Source organism: Camelus bactrianus, chromosome 10 (assembly GCF_048773025.1).
Source record: "Camelus bactrianus isolate YW-2024 breed Bactrian camel chromosome 10, ASM4877302v1, whole genome shotgun sequence".
Taxonomy (NCBI): domain Eukaryota; kingdom Metazoa; phylum Chordata; class Mammalia; order Artiodactyla; family Camelidae; genus Camelus; species Camelus bactrianus.
Window position 1 is genome coordinate 33361407 of NC_133548.1, and position 24687 is coordinate 33386093.

The 24687-nt window shown below is 40.8% G+C and overlaps 1 protein-coding gene across 2 annotated transcripts in view; it reads right to left on the reverse strand.

Moving 5' to 3' along the window:
* Positions 1 to 24687, reverse strand: part of NELL1 (neural EGFL like 1) — a 755554-nt gene that overhangs the window by 523876 nt on the left and 206991 nt on the right. For both annotated transcript variants that reach the window (XM_074372235.1, XM_074372234.1), the window contains exon 12: positions 19449 to 19577. In XM_074372235.1, the coding sequence (XP_074228336.1) occupies positions 19449 to 19577 (129 nt within the window). The remainder of the gene's footprint in view (positions 1 to 19448; positions 19578 to 24687) is intronic.

The following is a 24687-nucleotide window of genomic DNA, read 5'->3' on the forward strand; positions in this document are numbered from 1 at the left end:
TATTGGTACCAAAACAGACATATAGACCAATGGAACAGAATAGAGAGCCCAGAAATGAACCCACAAACTTTTGGTCAACTCATCTTCGACAAAGGAGGCAAGAATATACAATGGAATAAAGACAATCTCTTCAGCAAATGGTGTTGGGAAAACTGGACAGCAGCATGTAAAACAATGAAGCTAGAAAACTCCCTTACACCATATACAAAAATCAACTCAAAATGGATTAAAGACTTAAACATAAGACAAGATACAATAAACCTCCTAGAGGAAAACATAGGCAAAACATTATCTGACATACATTTAAAAAATTTTCTCCTAGAAGAAATAAAAGCAAGAATAAACAAATGGGACCTAATGAAACTTACAAGCTTCTGCACAGCAAAGGAAACCAGAAGTAAAACAAGAAGAAAACCTACGGAATGGGAGAAAATTTTTGCAAGTGAAACCGACAAAGGCTTGATCTCCAGAATATATAAGCAGCTCATACGACTCAATAAGAAAAAAATAAACAACCCAATCCAAAAATGGGCAGAAGACCTAAACAAGCAATTCTCCAAGGAAGACATACAAATGATCAAAAAGCACATGAAAAAATGCTCAATATCACTAATTATCAGAGAAATGCAAATCAAAACTACAATGAGGTATCACCTCACACCATTCAGAATGGCCGTCATTCAAAAATCCACAAATGGCAAATGCTGGAGAGGCTGTGGAGAGAGGGGAACCCTCCTACACTGCTGGTGGGAATGCAGTTTGGTGCAGCCACTATGGAAAACAGTGTGGAGATTCCTCAAAAGACTAGGAATAGACTTACCATATGACCCAGGAATCCCACTCCTGGGCTTGTATCCAGGAGGAACCCTACTTCAGGATGACACCTGCACCCCAATGTTCATAGCAGCACTATTTACAATAGCCAAAACATGGAAACAGCCTAAATGTCCATCAATAGGTGACTGGATAAAGAAGATGTGGTATATTTATACAATGGAATACTACTCAGCCATAAAAACCGACAACATGATGCCATTTGCAGCAACATGGATGCTCCTGGAAAATGTCATTCTAAGTGAAGTAAGCCAGAAAGAGAAAGAAAAATACCATATGAGATCGCTCATATGTGGAACCTAAAAAACAAAAACAAGCAAACAAACAAACAAAAACAAAGCATAAATACACGAAAGAAATAGACTCACAGACAGAGAATACAGACTTGTGGTTACCAGGGGGGTGGAGGGTGGGAAGGGATAGACTGGGATTTCAAAATTGTAGAATAGATAAACAAGATTACACTGTATAGCACAGGGAAATATACACAAAATGTTATGATAACTCACAGAGAAAAAAATGTGACAATGAGTGTGTATATGTCCATGAATGACTGAAAAATTGTGCTGAACACTGGAATTTGACACAACATTGTAAAATGATTATAAATCAATAAAAAATGTTTAAAAAAAAAAAAAAAAGATTCTGCTCTGACTCTGGGAAGGGTCCCGGGAAACTGCATCTTCACAAAACTCCCCAGGAGATTCTGCTGCTCAGCAATGCACTGGAAGCCCCTGGGTAAATCAACAGGTACATATGGGCTGACCTAGATGTTGATCCCAGCTACAAGCCTTCTGGAATTTATACCTTCATCTTTAACAATAAGGAATATAAAATTTACTGTATAGAGCATTGTGACCGCGAGGTAAGATGGTACGTGTAAAAGCGCCCAACATCTAATGTCGGGGGAGCCAGGAAGTGCTCATCCCCTCCTTTCTTGGCTGTCCCAGCATCTGCTGAGTTCCCGAGACACCTCCTATTCTTCCTTTGCTGGGTGCCGTTTGGGGGAGAAAAAACCCAAATGATAAAAATTGGTCACAAAAGCCACCTCCAGAGTTGGGTCCCCACGTATGGTCAACTAGAGGCAACAAGCCTCAGCCTGGTGGTACACACCCCCACAAGACGACAAAGAGGCTGAGAATCAGCGCCCAAGGTCAGTCCAGTAGCCTCGCAAGTGACCTCATTCACCAAGCATAAAATTGACGAGGAATGTGGCCATATGCACTCTAAGGCCAGAAAAGGGATTCAGGAATTGAAAGAAGATTTTCTAACAAAGGGGCACACAAGGGTTCCCAAACTCTGCCATCAGATAATGAAAAATTCCAATACACATCATTAATGAGTTTGACCCTGTTTTCTATTATTTCCAACTTTAAGTCGCGTGGTTTAAACAGATATTATTTCAATAAGAAGATTACTGCATTCCTTTGGAAAATATGATAAAATATGCTTTTCACATAGAAGGCAATGCCAGCAGGCCCAGTCATATTATTTTTGAAATATATATATATATGTATATACATGTGTGTGCATACACACTCATACATCGCCCAGTCAGGAAGAGCTGACACACAGTTTCTTATAGTTTCAGTAGCCCAGGTTTCCTTTCGTGGTAACACGGTTTGTTTTGCCTTTTCTAAAAGAAAGCCATGGATTTATGATATTCGGCCCCATACTAAATGAGCTGAAGGGAGATTTATAAAGCAAATAAACAAAGATTTACAGTTCCTTCCTCAGAGCAGCTAAAAATTATGGAAAAACTCATTGACCTTTCAAGAGAAGAACTTGGTTCATTTGACTGGAAACTAAGTGCACCTAAGAGGCTTCCAATTAATCCGTTAATTTAAAATCCTTTGTCTTTCTCCAGTAACTGTGCTGGGGGGCCCGCTGAACCCCATTCATCCCTTTTGAAGTGTACCCACCTGTGGCCATTATAAACAGCATGTCCTATCGCACTAAGCACTAAGCATCAATAACGCTGGTAATAATTAGAAAATAAGGGAACTGGCAGGGTTAGAAAGAGATGGGAAATAGAGCAGACAGCTGAGTGGGAGCAGCTGATTATGCTGGGTAACCGAGGCAGAAGGGAAGGAAGCCCAGGTGGAGACTTCTGGGTCTTGGGGGCGGAGGGAGGGGATGAGTGGGAAGATGAAGGTCTAAGACTGGTATTAATCTAGGTTCTTCTGTGAAGATCTCCACAGGGCAAGGTCTGGGAAAGGATCTAGGAAACATGCCTGACTCTAGGAGGGCAGTCCGTAGCTGTGAAATAAGAATCGCCCAAACCATTTCCTAAGGCATCCAAATTATGCTCCCTGGACCCAGGACAAGGAGAGAAAGTAAAAACACACAAAACACCTCCTTCCGCTTCTCTGATATCTGCTCACCTGCTCTTTTTGTTTTCTTCTGGGGGTTTTGTGTTTTTCTTTTCTTTCACGCAGACAAATCTGAGATTAGGGTTGCAGGCATACCCAAGGTTACACTGTAACAAGGGGTAAGCCATTTATTCTCTCCGAGTAGTGGTTTTATGGAAATAAAAGTAGGACATATACTACTCAGCCATAACATAGAATAAAATAGTGCCATTTGCAGCAACATGGATGATTGCAGCAACTAGAGATTGTCATACTAAGTGAAGTAAGTCAGACAGAGAAAGACAAATACCATATAATATCATTTATATGTGGAATCTGGGGGAAAAAAAAAGGGACACAAATAAACTTAATTACAAAACAGAAACAGACTCACAGACAGAAAACCAACACGGTTACCGTGGGAGGGGAGAAAAGGAGTAGGGAGGGATAAACTGGGAGTTCGGGATTTGCAGATACTAACTACTGTGTATAAAATAGATAAACAACAAGGTCCTACTGTTTAGCACAGGGAACCATATTCAATATCTTGTAGTAACCTATAATGAAAAAGAATGTGAAAAGGACTATACATGTGTATGTATAACCAAATCACTGTGCTACACAGCAGAAATTAACACAGCATTGTAAATTGACTATGCTTCAATAAAGAAAAATAAAGGAAAAGCAGTACTTAGCTTGTAGAGTTGTGAGAACTAAATGAAATAATGCACAGAAGACACCTAGCACACTGTCACTGAACAGATGCTGAGGACAGGGTAATTGGCGGCAGGGGCGCAGCAGCCTCACTTGTTTACCATGGGGCTGAATCAGATCTTATAGTGCAGTTTCCTATAGGAACAGCTGGATTAGGTACAAAAAGACACGGGTTTAATTAGAATACCTGAGCCTCAACTCCCTCTCGCAGAGCTAAGAACCAGGACCGCAGACACTATGTGGTCTAACCCCACTCCTTAATTAACTGGGTCACCTCAGGCAGGCCACATGGCTTTTCCTTGCCTTAGTTCCTCCCGTGCAAAATGAGAGCATGTTTTTATTAGGGTATAATGTGGAAAAGATGAAAAAAGTCACATCAGGTATTTAATATATAATTATGTCAAATATAGTAATAAATACTAGCAGCAACAATTACAACTCATCCCTTCATTTGTGCACTCAACCCTGACCACAGATCAGCTTCCACTGTCCAGGCGAGGCCTGACGTTAGGGACTCCATAGTGATGGAAGCAGACAAAAACCCCTGACTCTCCAAGCTAACAAGAGTGCCTTGTGTAAGTGTTCACTGAATAATTTGAGTATGTCTTATGGTTTTTTTTTAACATTTTTTATTGAGTTATAGTCATTTTACAATGTTTTGTCAAATTCCAGTGTAGAGGACAATTTTTTACTTATATATGAACATATATTCATTGTCACATTTTTTTTCTCTGTGAGCTACCACAAGATCTTGTATATATTTCCCTGTGCTATACAGTATAATCTTGTTTATCTATTCTACATTTTGAAATCCCAGTCTGTCCCTTCCCACCCACCTTTGACAACCACAAGTTTGTATTCTATGTCTATGAGTCTGTTTCTGGTTTGTATTTATGTTCTTTTCTTTTTTTTTTTTTTTAGATTCCACATGTGAGCAATCTCATACAGTATTTTTCTTTCTCTTTCTGTCTTAAGAGAGGAAAACACGACAACAGCCTGAAACCTGGATTCAGATTTGTTTACCTGGGCGCCAGACCTGGCTCCAGGTCTTGGGTACACCACTCCACCTCTCTGGACCCTGGCTTCCTCATCTGTGAAACAGTCTAAGAAGGAGAATCTGTATTTTACGGAGTTTGATAGAAGATTAAGGAAATAAAATGCAGTAGAGCACTTGATAAAACTATAATGCACTATGCAAATAGTCGTTCTTATCCTGTCTATTCCATTCATACATGTGCTTCATGGGCACATATTCAGCAACAGCAAACCCAACCTTCACCAAATGGGGGAAAATAACAGGAGGAAACACTTTCTTTTTTTAACTGAAGTATAGCTGATTTACAAGGTTTTGTTAGTTTCAGGTGTACAGCAAAGTGATTCAGTTATACGTGTACATATATATTCTTTTTCCTATTCTTTTCCATTATAGGTTATTACAAGGTATGGAATATAGTTCCCTGTGCTCTGCAGTAGGTCTCTGTTGTTCATCTATTTTAGATACAGTAGTGTGCAAGGTTAACCCCAAACTCCTAATTTATCCCCCCCCTTTCCCCTTCGGTAACCATAGTTTGTTTTCTATGTCTGTGAGCCTATTTCTGGTTTGTAAGTAAGTTCATTTGTATCATAATTTTTACATTCCACAAGTAAGTGATACCATATGATATTTGTCTTCCTCTGTCTGACTTATTTCATTTAATATGAAAATCTCTAGGTCCAACATGATGAACCATTTTCTTAGTTATTTAGAAAAATTAGATTTGTAATGCATAGGTCGGGCAAATTATGAAAAAAAAAACAGATTTTGTAAGAGCTCCCATTAAAGAATTTTTCTTAAAGTTTTACAACTTACTACAGTCATGATAGGAAATCCAGAAATCCATACTATAAATATCCAAAGGTTTCTGAGAATTCCCAGATTTGTAAACATTACCAGAGCCTGTAATTACGTCATAAAACACATTAAGGACCATTTCCCAAAATCTGTTCCAGAGAACACGAGTTTCATGGAATGATAAAAGGTATCCTTTGTCAAGTAAGATGGTTTCATGCACAAATAAGTTTAACAGATGCTCAGTTAAACAGTTTTCTAAGGGCTTTTTGAAACTAATGAATGCAATCTTGATCTCTGGTGTGCAACACATTCTAAACACATATTTCAACAAAGAATCATTTCCCCCCTGCCTTTAGGATAAGTGGAATAAACTTTATAAATGCTACAGTAAACACAACCTACACCACTGAGGTGATCTCTCTAGATTCTCAACAAGAGGGGTTCAATACTCAGTGACCAGTGGGAAACTACAAAGCTGGGTGGGGATGTAGCTACACAATGGTCTGCTAGTCACTCAGTGGCCAGTTAAATTCCAGTGCACTTTGACCAATTAGTAAATGTCTTGGACATTTACTGTCTATACTAAAATATATTACGAATTCTGTTCCAAAATGAAAAAAAAAAAAAAAAACCTGAGCACTGTGTGTGTGTGTGCGTGCGTGTGTGTGTGTGTGTGTGTGTGTGTGTGTATAGTATTCAGGTTAGGTTTTTCACTTTCAAACTTAATATTTATATCTATTAACAAGCAACGTCTATTTTTGGAGCGATACCAAAAAAGCACACAGTATGTGGTAGATTGCAATTGTGTCCTCAGGGGAGGCCCAGCTCTTACCATTGGTTTACAGAAGGAAGGTAATGCACTTAGATAACCATAAAAACACTCATATGAAGCCCCAGATTTTGATCACCTGCGGGAACAGCACTAGTGAATCCATAGTGAACAGTCATTCACTACAAATGAGTTGCAATTCATCAAAATGGATTTGGAGAGATAAAACCAATTTTTCGAAGTATATTGAGATACCAGGACTGTAGAAAGTACGAAAACCATTCACCTTTTTTAAACATAAGCATTTCAAACTTCACATTAAACAGATTCCCCTGGAGTGCCTACACCCCAGCCCAGTATGAAGTTTTGAAGCCTTGACTTGAGAGCTATCGCCCAGTCTCCTATGTATTTGCAGAAGAGTAAGTAGCCCAGGGAGGGGTTGCTAACTAAAGACGCCCGAGGCTCCTGAGAATTGCTATTTATCACAGCTTGTCTGAAGCTGAGGAAGGATGCTCTGTTTCCCCTGCCCACCGCAAAACGCTGTGCTGATGTGTCAGAAAGATAAATGTTACTTCTGTGTAAGAAATTTGGCGCAGTCTAGAACTGAATAAAATGGACAGCTAGTCAGACACATCCCGGCAAATAAAAAAATCATAAAGGAATCAGCTGGAGCTATTTTCTCTGGATCACTCCATCAGGTTAGGCATTCCTTTTTGTGTCAGGAGGCTCCGAGATTAAATCCTGGCTCTGTCACTGACTACCTGTGTCATGTTCAGTTTATTAACTAAGTCGAGACAGCTCAGATTAAGTAAGATGACAAGTATAAAGACCTGCTAGCACACTGCCTGGCACAAATGCTAGTCTTCCTTTGTTCAGAAAAACTTACCAAATAATCAGGAGTGTCCCGTTTCCTACGCACCAGTCATTCATCTATTCAATAAATACAGAAACTAACACCACATTGCAAATCAACTATACTTCAATAAAAAAATCAAAGTCAATAAATAAATACTCACCTGAGGAGCCACTCTGCTCCAGGTACTGTACCAGATGCTAGCGATACGGAAGGGAACAAAACAAGCATCAGTCCCAGCCCTTATGAACTTCCATTCTGGTGCTTATTAAGAGGAGGCTCATTTCCATTCTTTCTTCCCAACCCAAAACAAATAAATATATTACTTTGTCAGTCACATGCAAAACCTGTTTGCACAATGCTGGAAGTATCAACAGGTATGCTGTAATCTGATACACCAAATTCCTTTAGTTTGGCTCAGAAAAGTTCCCCTGACAGTTCTGAGGAGCCAGGTGTCAACATCCAAAGGCAAAATTCAGCATTCAGCAGCAGCAGGAAAAGTGAATCAACAGCCACAAATGAACAGCAAGAAGTCCCTGAATCTCTACGGCAGCTCCATCGAAGCTGCGCGCTGGCACTGGGCTTCCCGCAAATCTTTTCAGTACTAAAAGGAGGGGAAGGCTCCTGTAAAGATGTGCAAACTGCGACTGGAACATGTGTTAAGGTCACTTTTTCCCGCTTTCAAATTGAAAAAGAAATTAACAAGATCTCTCCATGAGATGTCAAATGCCTTGGTGGAAAGAAGCCATAAAGCACTAAAGTTTATTCATGGGGAAACACGCCTTCGTTTTTTCATCGGTCCATTCAGAAAGCATTCCCTCTATATTTGCTGTGTCCCAGCCCTCAGCTGGTCTTGGGAAACAAAGATGAAACAGACACAGTCCTGGCCTTGGAATAGCTCTTTACCCGGAAAACATGTTAAAAAGTAATTAAGATCCTATGGGATGGGTACCCTAATAAAAGTCAGAACAATATACTATCAGAGCCCAGAGGAGGACGTCGCAAAGCTTGCCATTAGTGTTGGCTGTGGTCAAGATGAAGCAGCCAGAAAATTGATTCTAATTTCACTTGTCATATAAGATCCAATCTACCCCACATATCCAATCAACCAATCCTGCCACCTTCGCCCTACCCTTTTTCCCGCCTCCAGGTCCACCACTGTAACTTGCCTAGATTACTGCAACAGACGGACAATCGGAGTTCCTGCTTTGCTGTTATATTCCATCCTCTACTGCAGCCAGAATGATTTTTTTCAAATACAAATCAGATCTTACCACATCTTTTTTAAACCCTTCAGCAACTTCCCATGGCATTTAGAGCAGAATCCAAGCTTAGCAGAGCCTACAGCCCTCCTAAAGCTGCCTCCCTCTGCACTCACCACGTTTACCTCCCATCCTGGGTTCTGAACAAGGTGTGCCTTCGCTCTCTTGTAGCTCCAGGTCTTCAGAGATGTCGTTCCCAACTCTTACATCGGCCTTCTACTCACCTTCCTTCTGGTTTCACTAACTCCATCTCATCCCATGGTCTCAGCCTGAGTGTCCTTTAGCACCCCACATTTCCCCATCAAACATTCGTCATTGCTCAGAGTCAATCCCAACCTTTTAAAACCCCTTCTCTTACGGCATTGTTCCTGCTAATTCCAGGAATTAGCCCTCCTTACTACTCACTGACACACATCCTGAACCATATATTCTAAGACTGAACTGTATCTGAGCATTTTTCACATTCAAACTTAACATTGATTCAAATCCTATTTTGTCCTTAGACCTCTTTGCTCACTTCAGTTCCTACAGCAATTCTCAAAAGAGACTAATATGTAAGGACTGGCACACCAATTTACACGAGGATGAAGAAGTTCCCTGCTTAAGGTCACAAAATAATGGTAAAACCAGGATTTCTAACTCAGGTGCCCCAAATCTAAGTTGAATCCTTCTACCATAACCCTGCAATCCCTCCCTAGTTATTTTGAGGGTACAATTCTTGTTTTCCTAGGCAAGTTTCACCAAGCAGCAGAAGCCACAGCAGGCACTAGACCAGCCATGATACCAGGGGCCAATAAAAACCCACTGGCTTGAATTCTTCTCAGTCCTGCTAGGTATCAGGCATCCTGGAGACAGCCGGGAGGCGTTTATTGTTTAAATAACCAAAAATGTTTAAATCTACTAAATTTCCATTTCCATTTAAAGCTCTAAAACTTGGATTTGTCCCTAGAAAGTGAGCAGGGCTTTTCCCCCTCTTTTTCTCTTCCTTCTTTTTGCTACATAAAAATGCTAAATACTGTACATAACATAACACGTGCAGAATGTCTTTCAAGAAGGTACTCCGAAGTCCTAAACTACTGTACAGTGAAACAACGGTCGTTTTAGTGGGATTTCTTAAAGTGAAAGTACATCATTGGAAAAGAATGTGAGGCCATCCTTACAGGCTTGGCATCTGGGTACCATCTGGCTCCTCTGACAGATTCATCCAAGAGCAGAGCAAGGAAGATTAACGGGGGAAATGCCAGGCACTGGAGTGCACTTCGCTCTCAGAAGGAGGTCATGGTAAAGAATCAAATGTAACACATCTGCCAGCATTCATGGAAAGACAGCAAACAAGGCCATCCAAGCTTGTCTTGCTGATTTCAACAATGCCTTATCTCCTTGGCACCCACCATGGAAAAGCCTCAGAACCCGTGAAGACACCAACAATGCAAGCAGTGTTGCTTGCCCTGACGCTCTGCCTCCAGCATCTCCCCAGCCACAGTTGCCTCCACGTGGCCGTGAGCACGACATTTCTAACACACCAGTCCAATGAGGTCCTCCCTCCACACCTCAGATCCTCCATGAAACTCTGTAACCTACAGCACTGGTCTGTTTCTGATCATGCATCCTTATTGACTGGGGGGCATGTACCTCCTATACGAAAATATTTATTTAATAAAATATGCACATGTACTATTGTATCAACATATCATGTGCATTCTAAAACTCACAGCCAAAAAGAAATTTAAAGGATAAGATGAAAGTCAACATAAATGAAAGTTCTAATTTCTTTTCCAGATGCCAGTGGATCCAATTTATCACCTGCCGTTATGCCACGTCCTCCATGGGTGTACACTGGCCCACAGGATAAAACTCAGCAGGCTTTCAGCGCTTTTCACTGTCTGACCACCAGCCATACCTCCATTCTCATATCATTGAATATGTAAGAGAGGATTTATTATTTAATGAGCCAACATCTCTAATACGTTGTTACAGACGCTTCGGAGTCCCTCAAATCTGTCATCTACAAGCTGGACAGGCAGGAGGTATAACTCAGTCCAAGTCCAAAGGCATGTTCACCAGGAGGCTCCTATAATGAGTCCTGGAGTCTGAAGGCCCGAGAACCAGGAGCTCCAATGTCCCAGTACAGAAAAAGATGGACGTCCTAGCTCAGGAAAGCAAGGAAGGAGTTTGTCGTTCTTTTGTTCTTTCTAGACCTTCAACAAATTGGAGGACTCCTGCCCACATTCATAAGGCATCTACGGCATCAAATGCTAATCTCCTCCAGAAACACCCTCATAGACACACTTAGAAATGTTTTAGAAGCTATCTGATCTTCCCTTAGCCTATACACATGGACACACAAAAATTAACCATCACACTTCGATCTGTATCCTGTGTGTGTAAGTGTATCTCAGGCCTAACTAGCTGAAGGCCAAGTTCCAGTCCAAGCACTGCCGAAGACGAAAATATTTCCTGTTACTAGAATGATGAGTAATTACATAATGGATCATTATGTGATGATCATCAGAAATCCTGTTACGGTACAGCGCTACAGTGCTTCAGCCTTTACAAAATACTTTCACATTCAGCACCTTGTTTAACTTTCACAAGCAACTGGTGTTATTGAGGCCTTGTGTAAAAGTCCTACTTGGACCATGAGAAAATCAAAATGCAGAAGCACTGGATGGCTTTCCCAGGTCACCCAGTGTGTAGCAAGCAGAGCCACGGTCGTGCCAGGTCTCCTTACCCTTAGTTCACATTTTTTCTCTACATCACTGCTGTGGGAGTTGTTAAGGGAAAAAAAAATGGAGGCAGGGAAAATGCTAGAAAGCAGGGATACTGGAGGAGGGCGGACTACCAAGGCAAACTCCCAGGCACGGACCATGTGCTTAGCTCTCCTGCCCAAGGGCTCCACTTTCACATTACTTTAATTTTTCACTTACTCTGGCTTTCTGCTTGAAACTTAACCGTTTGGGGATTTTTCTTAATTAACAAGCATCCTCTTTTAAGACTACATTTACCTCTGGGAACATTATGTGGGTCTCAATCATTTGCAAATGTGTGTTAGCTTGTTGCATGAATTGCCTTCCTCCCAGCATCAACTCAGAACTGCAGCACATGGCAAGCTGTGCATTTTGTTTGGAAGGAAGAAAAGATGGGTCACTTTGGGACATGAGGTACACTCGGGATAGAACCAACCCAGATGAGGTGATACAGTGAGGACCACAGGGAGGTCTGGAGATGATGCCAACAAGCAACTGGAAGCCAGATAGTTAAATCCCGTCTAGTTTCTGTGAGAACAAGTTTTAATACAATCAACCAAAGCCAGAGGTCCATCTGGTGGGATTCAAGAAATAAACTAGGTAAAAGGCATAAAATTAATGGGGGAGATTTTTTTTTCATTAAGTAACTGTGAAAAAACTGGAAAACTATTCACTAAGACAGATTCTTTTTTTTCCTGGGCACACAGTTGGACAACATTTACCAGCCTCTATTACAGTTAGTTAAGGCCAGTGACTAAGTTCGAGACAAGAATGTGGCCAGCCCTGGCTTATCATAACCTTCCAGTCATCACTCTCTATTCCCTTCCCCTGCCACAGATCGCACGTGGCGGAGCCAAAGAGGGAAGGAGCCTGGGTCTCTGCATCACAGCTTTGAGAAGAGCCACCTCCCAACCAAGAGCATCCATTATGGATGGAAAGGAAAGCTTCTATTGTGTTGACTCCCAGAGAATTTATTCTTTCCTATCAGCAGCTGATCAAAACAATTTTTAAAAGTGATTCTCTTCTTGTCAAAATTAAGGGAGAGGGAGAGCTACCATTTCTCTCTTGCCACGTGGAGAAGAAAGTCAACCTGGAGCCAGTAACGGTGGTGCGGCTGACATGGAATAAAGTGAGCAGGCGGCACTGAGGCAGTACATGGATGGGGTATTCGCCAAAGTGAGCAGAAGCAGCTCCTGAAATACAGATCCTTCACTCTAAAAAGCAGCCCGTGATTGACACTAGCGAGACAGATCTGACACAGGAAAGCAGCGTCAGATACGCAAAGGCAGGAATCAGCTAGAGCCCTCCGTTCATCCACCTACTCTTTACACAGACACTCTGGTGTGTCTGCCACGTACTACGTGCACTTTTCTAGCTGCTGGAGACACAGTGAATAAACTTGCTGCCTTCGTGCAGCTTATGTTCTCAAGGGACAAGTCAGATGGTAAACCCTTCAACAAGAAAACAAGGCAATTTTAGATAAGAAGTGCTATGAAGAAAATAATTAAATGCCATTAAAATGGTGTAGAGAGTAGCGGAGGGAAGTGGCAGAGCTGATTTAGGGAGGGTCGTTGCGAGAGATGTCTGTAAAGGGTGACATCTGAGCTACAACCTAAATGATGACTGGCAAGGGGAATTGCAGAGATGTAGGGGGAGGGCATCCCCAGGTGAAGAAAGCACCATTGCACAGGCCTATTGGAGGAGCACAAGGAATTAAAGCGTGGTGGGGGAAGAGAACACAGGAAGGAGTGGTGCGAGACAGACACAGACAAGCAGGCAGGTTCAATACACAGGACCAAGCTTGGACATGATGCTAAGATGCATGGAAGCCACTAAACGACTTTAAACAGAAGCCTGGCAGTAACATGACTCACGTTTTTAAGAGCACACACTGATCACCATTTAGAGAATGGGTCGTAGGGGTGAGAGTGGACACCACTGCCATCACCAGCCACGAGATGAGGGAGGCTTGGACTAGAGCCGTGTAGCAAGACATGGGCGAATTTGTGGCTCATTTTAAGAGTAAAGCCAACAAGACTTCCTGATGCAGCAGACGTGTGGGATGAGGGAAGCATGCAATTGATGATGTCTTCCACATGCAGTGACCTCAGCAACAAGGTGGACGTGTCACTGAGACTGGGATTCACGTACAAGGTCCTCTGGTCTCAGGACAGCTCTGTGGTGCAATAATTCAGCTACGTGATGAGTTAACTCAGCTTCAATGTGCTAACCTAGAAATCTAGTCAACACTTAGGCCATTTTTATTCTGGAGAAATAACTAAAAATTTCAAGTATCTTACAGATGATCTTTTAAAACATAATTGAAGAAAAAAAACCAAACAAAGCAAGTGCTACTGCACCCCCAGCCCCGACCACTGCCCCAGGTGGTTTGACCGGCGCTCCTTCCTGAGCAATGAGCTTAAACATGAAGCCCTTAGTTCAACTGAAGTGCAATAACCAAGGTTGGGATTTGGGTTATATTTTTTGCTGTTTTAATTCCAAAATGGGAACTGGGCAGTGGGGGGAGGATTGTTAAGAAGAGACAAGAGTTTTACCGGGTTGGGGAGCAGGAGGTGCTGTCCCAAAGTAGCCTTGGGAATAAAGAAGCGAGGGAAAGAAAAGCCATGCCCAGGAGGAAAGCGCACCTGTGTCTGCTGCTGGGAGGGAAGTGACACGTGGGTTATCACGAGCAAAGCAACGCCTTGAGACCTCTGTCTTGGGAAGGCTGGAGCGGGTGGGGGCCTGGAAGTCGGTGGGGGGTCTTGACAGATACCTGGGCACCAGAATATCTCTCCATTAGTCATGCAGGCTAAACAGGGGGGAAAAAAGACACCCTGAGGTGCTCTTATCTCAAGCATTCTGAACCCCTGGAAATAAACACAAGCAGGAGCTTAAAGTTTTACTAACATGAATAATCAAAAACAATGCTGTGCTGTCCAAACCAGGACTTTAGGAGACTGAAGCCCAGATATGAGCATAAACTGGGTTTCGAGGATTACGAGGCTCCTGCATTTTGTAAAATTTCAAAACAAGAGATACCTGGCTAATCTTTGGATGATTAGAAGGGTAACTAAGCAGCCTCACCATGTTCCCGCGCACTCCCTTCACCAGGAATTCACCGGGCCCTGCTTCCACAGAAGGGCACTCATGCTAGCCTCCGCAACCAGTAAGTACCCACCCCCTCGGCTATTCTGAATCTTCTTTCTGCCTCAGCTCTGACCTTGCTGCCACTTTTTCTTGGCCTCTTAACGCTCTGAGGGTCAGACCCTTTGTCCCTCACTCCCAGTCATGTGAAAGAAGTTACAAATCACCTTGCTAATCAGCTGCTGTGTTTCAGACATTTCTGTAGCTTTGTTACATGGAATTATAATTAAATTCATACAATATAGCATATTCCCTTGCATATGACTCCACTTGTGTTTTTCCAAGGAAGGAATGACTTCATTAATGTAAATTATTATGTTTGGTACCTCACTGCTAACCATGTGTTGCTGGCAGGACTGATAAAACTGTGTCTTCCATCTGAACACTCTCTCCTGCTATCTTCTAATGGTCCTGAAAGATGTAGATGTGAGAAGCTCACTCTTTCAAAGTATTGGCTTCAATGAGTACACACTCTTCCAATTCCAAGAAAGAGCCTCACAAACGTTAGTGGTATAAGCTGATGATGATGATAACTGTTGTGACCCATTAAATGTTAAGTAAATATCAATTTGCTCCATTTCTGACCTTCATTGCCCCATTATCATCTTAATTGGGAAATCCAATTTCCCGCATTGGAACTGGCCACAACAAAGCACTGATTTACAACTTGCAGTCTGAAAAAAAATCTATCCCCCGGCAGAAGGGCCACAGCAAACTATTAACGATCCACACAATTTGTACTTTTTCTAGTAACTCTGAATACTTGCTCTGTCAAAAATTCCTTTCACTCATGCTTCCTGAGTTGAAGGTATCTTTCTGCAACCATAAGACTTGGGTCAACTAAATCAGGCAGGTGTACCAGCAGGCTTAGGTTAAGTCATGCCAAGGTAACAGATCACCGCATCCTCCAAAATTTCTGTGATTTTTACACAATTATTTCTTACTCCTGCCACATGGCCATCACCTGTCAGTTGTCACATAGCTCCATGTCATCTTCATTCAGGGACCCCCAATAAAGGACCCCTGCTCTGTAACACTGCTAGTTGAAGAGAAAGAGGTGGAACCCTGTAATAGTGCTCAGAGCCTCTACTCTGAAATGGTACACGTCACATCCATTCATGTATCTGTGGATCAAGGAGGTAGCAGATATTCTGAACAACACCTTATTACAGTAGGATGGGGGGTGGGGAGGAAGAGGGCAGCATGAGCCAGGGCACAAAGTCCTGGAGAAGTGAGCTGAGTACTATCTTTACTTCATTTCTCTGAGTCCTAGTGTCTGCCTTTATAAAATGCAGTCGTGTGGCCAATGCTACCGTTTTCCTCACTGGTTTACTGGAAGGCTCCAAGTACAACATACACAAAAGGATTTGGAAAACTTCAGAACACTGTAAGTAGGAGGTATTATTTAAGGCTAATTGTAGTACTTTCTATGCCTGGCAGATTGCATGAAGTATATGGCATCACATTGTTCTCTATTCTTCTACATAACTTTTTTTTTTTTTTTTTACTACAGGAAGAAAAGGTTTCTTTGAAGTCTCTACGGAGACTCCAAATTCAAGAAGATCATGGCTAGACCCCAAATGCCATACTTTCCTCAGACACTACCTCTAATTGAAGCTCATGTATTCAGAAACTGCTGAAGACCAACCCATTGAAAATGTCATCACACAGGTAAAAAAGCCTTAGTAGACCAAATTCGTAAAACACCCAAATCCAGCGAAAGCAGTTTTCAAAATGGGGACCGTTCCTGCTTGAGTCGGATGAGGTAAAATGCAAGGACCTCCCGTGAATTGTGTCACAACTGACAAAGGGTCTTATTATCTTCTGTTGATTGGCTCGGAGTTCTGATATCCTCTCTCTGGCAGTTTCTACGGCAATTTCTGCAGAGCAGGAGTCCTTAATACGCTATCTCTGCTACTACCCTAGGAAGTTCAGAAAATTGAAAGTCTTTGGTGCTTCTTTTTCCACTAAGAGCCTGAATAGGCTGTTCAAGATAGCCTGGACAATGTGTGTAATATTTTGTTTTAATTTGCAAGCCAGTCTTGTTCACTGCGGCTTGTACAATATGGGTCATTTTCACTCCATTTACTCAAGAGTGAAAAATAACTTGCCTGAAGCAGTTCATAAGTATCTACTCTCTAGGCTACAGTGAGACAATGAACTCAGCCTCTGAGAGTCTCTGGTACCCAGACAGGCATTCGGTGAGCATCCCAGAGGATAATTCAGAGAATATAGATGGGGAAATGGCCATGAACAAAATTTTGTCATGAAAGAATGTAATACACATAGATTTTTGCCCACCCCAAAATCACCCATACCCTCTTCCTGTTGCTACAACAGGAATTAGTTTAGGCAAAGATCATTTGGTCTCAGGGATGGCAAAACCCTACTCCAGACCCAGGGGTTGAATGCAATTAGCCCAAACCAGTGACAGTCATCTCATTCTCCTTTCCCAAACACTGGTCTAGAGATGGACAGGACGTAACCCAGGTCTGAAAAACAGGACAGCAGAAGTCTTTTGCATGGGGAGAGAGGCAAGGGAGGTTATAAGGGCTCTTCTAGGAAGAAATTTCTTTAAACATAAAAAGACAAAACCTCACCCAGAGGTTTCTGACCCCTGCCCCTTCCTTCTTTCCTTGCTTTGGGTGCTGGTACAAGGGCGCCATGTCTGGGGCCAAGGCCAAAGTATGCCAAAGATGGTAGAATGAAAAGAGAGAAGGGTGTTTGCTCTAAATGTTGATACTCACTCTACTTGGTTCACAGTGTCTCCCATCCAGGTGCCCAGTATTTGTTCCCTGTCTTATTTCCTGAGTTCCATTCTTATTCTGTAAAGGGCTCCAACGTTTAGTCATTTCTTCTTAGGTGCTATCCTTCTCTTTATGAATATGCCCTATGGAACTTGTGGAATGTTTCCATGGTAATAGAAAAAGAACTAAAGTCCGAGCACATCACCATGAGCTAAAGCGGTACCACAGGACACACTGGTCCAAGGCCCCACACACACAATGAGCTGCGAAGTATGTTCAAGAAAACAGTGATTAAGATCTAAAAATCAACATTATCAATAATAAGGCCTTGAATACAAAAGGTAGGTACAGTATCACAAATCATTTCTTATAAAATTGATTCTATGTAACAAAAAATGAAGAGAGACTCAAAGAGTCCCAAACAGCATTCGTACAAGCAATTTCCTCCCAGATTCTTTCAGGTCTCAATAGCTAAAGGGAGCAAGGAATGATGAGCACACTGGTTCCAATGGACAACTGAAAGGTCTGCCAGTGGTAGAATCAGGATTCAAAATTACTTTGAGGTTCCTTCTATCATTTTTATAATTGTTCACAGTCTGTCCCCACATATAGCAGAAGATAAGAAAGTAAATTTTTTAGACCATCACCTGGCTGGTGGGATTTCTCCATGGTGAATGGAGAGAAAAACATTTCACATCTTTAAAATTAATTTTTTGATTAAAAAAATAGAAAATAGTATAAAGTAAGACATAAACAAATGTTAATGTGAAGTACTGAAATTAAGTCATCTTCCTCAAAACTGACAAATAAATAACATGATATTAACCGATAGAGGCAAAGGTTTATAACAAAGGAGGCAACTTCATCCCCCCAAGTGGCATGTCTCCCAAATCAACTTCAAATCTACAGAGGGAAGTAAGAGAAAAAAATCATGTAGAAAAAGTGGGCGGGGGGACAATATCGTTAGACTATATTGCTAATGAGAACTAAATCAATAATGAAGAAAGTCTTTCAGAAAAAATGAAACAGAGGCTACCTGCCAGGTTCTGAGCACTACTGGTGGTTAGACACATTTCCTTAACAATTGAAGAGGTCTTTAGTCAAAGCCAAAAAGTTAAGCAGGGCTCAGCAATGTAAAACAGCAGAAGGGAAAGGAATTCACCATTACTGTCATCAGCTGTCTTTACTTTGAGACACTTTACTTGACCCCCTAGAGAACAAACCCGTTGGAGGAAAGTGACCAAGATTCTGCAGCATTTATTCCATTCAAGACGTCCACCTTCCTGATTAACAGATCACCAAGGTTCAGTATGCTGTTAGGGAAGGTAACAGGAATGATTGGGTCCAGCCAGGACGGAGAAACAGCCCAGCCATCAATCTGCCTATTAGAATTTCTCTAAACTGGTGGGAGGGAGCCAGTGACCACGGGAGAAATGAATGGGCTCAGACATTAGTGCACTGTATGTGTAAGTCCAGGGTCAGAACCAATCCCTGATCATCTGGTATATTAAAGGAGTAGGTATATGCAGTGCTTGCCACCAGAGTGCCGAGCTTGGAAAGAGGTGTTCACATTAGACAGAGGCGGTGTTCTTCTCTGTAAAATGGAAACAGGGGTCATTGATGCTTGAGGCCACCAACCCACTCTAATGTCATCAGTCCATGTGCCAAAGTTACGAGTCCATCTGTCACTGGGAATTTTAGTAAAGTTTGGGAATTAGCAACACATGAATCAGTCACTAGGAAAACAACAGAAAAAAAAATTCTGACCTTGGCAGGTGAAGATATTGGTAACTGGGCATAAGCTCGTATCAAAGCACATACTCAAAAAGAGGACCCACTGTGTAACAGTTAGTTGAAATTGGATATGACAATCTACTCAAGCAAGACAACGTAAAATGAGGTGTTTCTGGATTTGTTAGGGATCGTCAAATACAGCGGCAGCAGAACGTGGCATGTGATATGGCCTTCCTGCTTTGGTTGCTTTGTTGTGCTCCACACTCACCTTCAGAGGTCTTGCTTTCACACGCTACTGAGCAACTTAAATCACTCAGGAGAACAGAGCACCCTAGGTAGTTGGTATCATTTCCGGTAGGACTTCACAGGACCAGAACCAAACGAGGGCTTTCGATCTTCCACCATTTTTGATCGTCTGCCAGGAATACGTTTCTCACAAGCTGACTCTGTCAGCTGACTTACCCTCACAGTAGGCAGAGTCTCCCTGGACAGAGATGTAACCATTCTTGCACTCGCAGGTAGCTTTTGTATTCCAGTTTTTGCACTCTGAGTTTTCACCACATTTAGGTCCTTCAGCACAAAAGTTATGACCTAGGAGAAGCCAATAAAATTTACATCAGGAAAGAAGAGAATAAAAGACCTCCAAATACTAAAGCATGGAACATTTTTATTGTATGTCACCATACATGGAAACACACCTCGGTAATATACAAGGGTAAGCTGGCAAGGGGGTGGAAGAATAGGAAAAGGAAATTTTGGACCATGCTCAAGATTTTTTTCCCCCTAAAACTCAAACTTGCTAAAACTATTACTTCTTGAAGGCTTTTATCCATGTTAATCCTGGATCTTCTTCCTACTACTTTCTTATGTGATTAGTCTCTCTACAACTGTTTTATTGAAAAATTTATGATACATAGGAAATAATATATAGAATGAATATATATGAATATATAAAATGAGCACAACCAGAATATTTTCAGTATCCCTTTATTGTATCTCCCCAACGAATCCCCCTCTCAGCCTTCAGAGACAACTATCCAAACATTTGTGTTAATCACTCCTTTAACATATTTGTATAGTTTTACCATACACAAGTGTGTATTTCTAAGTAAAAGATCATTTAGTTTTGTCCATTTTGAATTTCACATGAGTGAAATAATACTGTACATATCCTCTGTGGTGTATTTTTTTCTATTCATCCATGTTAATGTCTGCAGCATTCACTTGTCAGTGATATATAATATTCTATAGTATGAATATTCCACTATTTATCCATTATACTACACATGGACATTTGAGTTACTTGCAGGTTTTGAATTACCAACAATGATACAAGAAACATTCCTGAACATGTTCCTGAGGCATAGTTCTTACCCACAGGTTTAACACTTCTTTGCCCAACATTCCTTCTTGAATCTCAGATACTCAATCTAGAACAGTTACTATTCTTAAGGTATCTTTTAGAAGTTCCTTTAGTGAGGATATTTTAATAGTGACTGTGCTCAACTTCAATTTGTCTAAGTATGTCCTTTGACCACCCTTCTATTTGAAAAATAGCTTTATTAGGAACAGAGTTATTTTGTCTCAACATTTTGAAGATATTCCATTGTTTTCTGGCTTCTATTATTGCTGTTCAGAAGTCAACTGTTAACCTAATAGTCATTACTTAGTAGGTGACAAACCTTTTCTCTGTAGCTTTTAAGATCTAATCTGGTTGGTTGGTTGGTTGGTTGGTTGGTTAGTTGGTTGATGGGTTTTGTGTTGTTTTGTATTCATTAGTTTTACTCTAAGGTATTTAGGTATGGATTTATTTTTACTTATTTTTCCTAGGATTCCTCAGGATTCCTAAATCTAAAGATTAATCATATCTTTTATCAGTTTGGAAAATTCTCAGATATTGTCTCTTCAAACATTCTCTCCTCACTATTTTTTCTCTTTCTGGAATTCTAATTAGATAAATATTATTCCTTCTCAAGCTCTCTTCCATGTTACTTAGACTTGCTTTCATATTCCCATTTTTTTCTATGCTGATTTCTGTTTAACTTCCAGATCTATCTTTCAGTTTATTAATCCTCTCAAGTACTGTCTGTTCTGTTTCAGTCATCGTCATCCATAACGGTTTTACTTTACTTATATTTTTCTTTTCTAGAATTCAATTACATTCTTTTCCAAAGTCCTTTGTCAAATTTGATAGTCTTATCCTTCTGTCTTCTAATTTTCTATTTTTAAAACTTATTGGACATACATCTTACACATATAATTCCAGTATCTTCAGTGCTTGTGCGTATGATTTTATAGTTTGTTGTTTCACTAAGTATCATGCAAGAGGACTTATTTTTTTAGTGATTATTTTATTTAAGAGCTCATATTTTGGGGGATTTAATCTGTGGGAATTATTTGAGGTTTGGATTTTAAAATTTGTTTCTTCAGAGAGGATCTGTGTTTGCTTTTGTCAGGTGCCTGGGGGAACTATCAACCCACAATCACTTTAAACTAAATTTTGCCTTGGGGCATAAGGATTGAGCCACACAGGTAGAATAAATTAAGGCCCTCAACTCTCATGAATGCAGACTTTTCTGCTCCATACTCCCTATCTACAGTCAAGACTGACATGCTAGTCTCCTTTTGCAGAGTGGATTTTTCTTAGTCACCCACTGAGGATTCACCCTTCAAGGGTCTTGATTTATGCATCTCACACCAGCCCAGGGCTCTGTCTCCCATCTTCTTTCACAGTGTCCATTAGAAGCCAGATTCTACCACCAGGCATTAGAAACTGCCCTCAGAGCAAATGCCAAATCTAGTGTGCTTACTTATCTCAACAGAATCACCCTTTTCAATATTTCTGGTCTCTGATACTTTTTTCTTCTAACTCTGTTATCAGCTCACCAAATTTCCCCCAAAAGAACAATTTGTATGTTATGCAGCATTTTCAGGTGAACAAGGAGAAACAGGTTATACTCACCCCAGAAGCTGTGAAGGTCAAATATAATAAAGTATATCAAGATGCTTTATTATCTTGAAATCAGTACATTTTAGCAAATAATAATTATACTGCTACATCACACACTGTGGTCTCATAAAAAAGTAACTGATCTTGAAGAGGAGGCCTAATTTATAATTCAGGGTTTATACTAATAAACACAATAAATCACTTTGCCTGTCTAGGTATATATCCTGGGAAAAGACAACATCAGTGATTTTCAGACTGTTTGTTAGAGTCTTGGGCACAAAGTGTCAGGTATGGCTCAAGTCCCCCATCCCTGATTCAAACAGGGCAGTTCTGCTTTTATATTTCTGACATAGTGACCATGTGAACCATGGTTTCTGGCTTTAAAAAAACATAGAAAAACACTGAACTATACAAATTCCAAGTTTAATTCCTTTTTGTGATAATATTCTAGAATATTTTTTCTTTGAAACAGAATTTTAAATCAACACTGTTTATACCATACCTAGTAAAAGATAATAACTCTTATTCAGTAATAATAATACGTGTACCCATAATATATCTGGCATTATACTGAATGTTTTAAACAGGAATAATATACTTTATTAATAGGTGTGGAAAGAGTTAAAAGGGCTAATCCATGTAAAGCACTTAAGAGCAACTCTTGATACTAACTAGGAGGTCAATAAATGTTAGCCCCTATGATGAGAATGGTAATGATTATGATCATGCTGACAACAACAGCTCAAGTTCAAAATAACACTGCTATCCTCAACCTTAAGATAAGAAAAGAAAAGCTCAAATTCAATAACATCTAGCTAATACGTGGAGATGCCAAGGTTCTAAATTAGGTCTGATGAACTCCAAGGCCCACTAGTTTTCATATATCCTCTCACAGAGCAAACCTGGCAAAAATTTAAAAAGTGAAAGATGTAGCCACTGCTTGTGACACTAGAGAGTGGGTCCACAGGCTTCAGAGAGCACGGCATCACGTTCAGCTTCACTTCCTGATCTCAGAGGAAGAACTTATCTTGTTGGAAATCTGAAACCTCTGTTGGTCAAGAACACTTCTAGGAAGGCTTCAAAGCCTTACAATGACCGTTAAAAGCAGTTGATGCTTCTGCTAGCCACGGGACAATTTTTAGGCATCACAGCTCCCTTTGCCAGAGGAAGTGCCTGGACTTCCCTCCCCATGTCAGGACTGATCAATAACTGTCACATTTTCTTTCATTATAAAGCTTGACTCAACGTTGAATGCGCATCCTTTGTTACATGTCTACGTTTCTTTTTCTTTCCAGGAGACTGCAACTGTCCTTTCCCTTCCACGTACATTTGACAGGCTAGAACAAAGTCCCTCAAATACTGTTGATTTTCCAATGCCTATCTCTCTCTCAAGCATGCGCCATGTCTATTCACAATGCAGAGTTAGGTCATCTGTACTTCAGGGGCAATGAAAAGCCCATGGGACAAACCAACCTTAAGGACAAATCCACTTTGGTTGGGTCTGACCACTGTGCCAAAAATATGTTGTTGTTGTTGCTTTTAATTAATGCAGGACTTCATTCAAGAAATATTTATTTAGTGCCCACTTGCCTTTCTGTATGAGTGAATAATCATCCACTCAGTATTTATGGGGTGCCTACTCTGTGGATCACAGCACCATGCAATATCCTGAGGACAATGTCAAGGTGTTTAAGAAATTCCGTGACCACAAAGAAACTAGAAACTCTACATGGAGATAAGTCAAGTACAGAGGTAGTTAAGTAAGATGTGAGCAGTACAAATTATCATAGTTTCAGGGAAGGCGCAATCCCTTCTAGATGATGCAGAACTTGACCTTTGATTCGTCACAGGTAGGAATTTGAGAAGGGGCAAGACACAGATCCTAGTAGGAGGAATGAGACTCCCAACTCTTGAGGAAGAAGGGTAACTTTGGAGAACCTCAAATAACCTGGCACAGAGGTAACAATAATGATTAAGAGTTACTGAGCACGTATCACATGCAAGACACTCAGCGAAGTGTTTCACGTGCATATCCCATTTAATTCTATTAAGAACCCTATGAAACTGGAATTATTATTCCTATTTCACAGGTGTGGCCACTGAAGCTCAGAGAAGTTAGTGCACTCACAGAAGAACAGAGCCAGGACCCAGGTCAGACCGAGGCCAGGGTTCTTAAAAAGCGGTAATTTTGTAAGCATTCTACATCCAAAGGATAAAAAGAGATACCCTCTTTTTGGATGTGTAGATTCAAAAGACTACATTTTGTATGTCTTCTCTTCCCCAACATACACATATATATATAGAAGAAATATGTACATATATACACATGTATATGTACACATATATACATTCTGCTGGGAAATTCCAAGTACTCTCTAAAAATCCTAACTTTAATCACTCCAACTTCTTTAAGTCGGGGTCTATGTCTGATTCATTTCTTTCGACCAAGAGCTTCCCACACAAGGATAACCGGATAAATGGACGGCTTATAGATGGATGGACAAATGGACAGGCAGAAATATGGGCAGGTAAATTAATGAGTGGATAAATAGGTGAATGAATCTACAGTGACATTTAATGCCCCATCTTAACCAACTAGAAGGCAAATGTGACTAGCCTACTAGTCACGATTTTTCTTTAAACGTTTTTACTGAGAGACCATAAAATTCGACTTTGTAAAGACAGAGTTTGATGATTTAAATTTATGCAGTTGTGCAACCATCACCACAATTCAGTTTTAGAACACTTTCA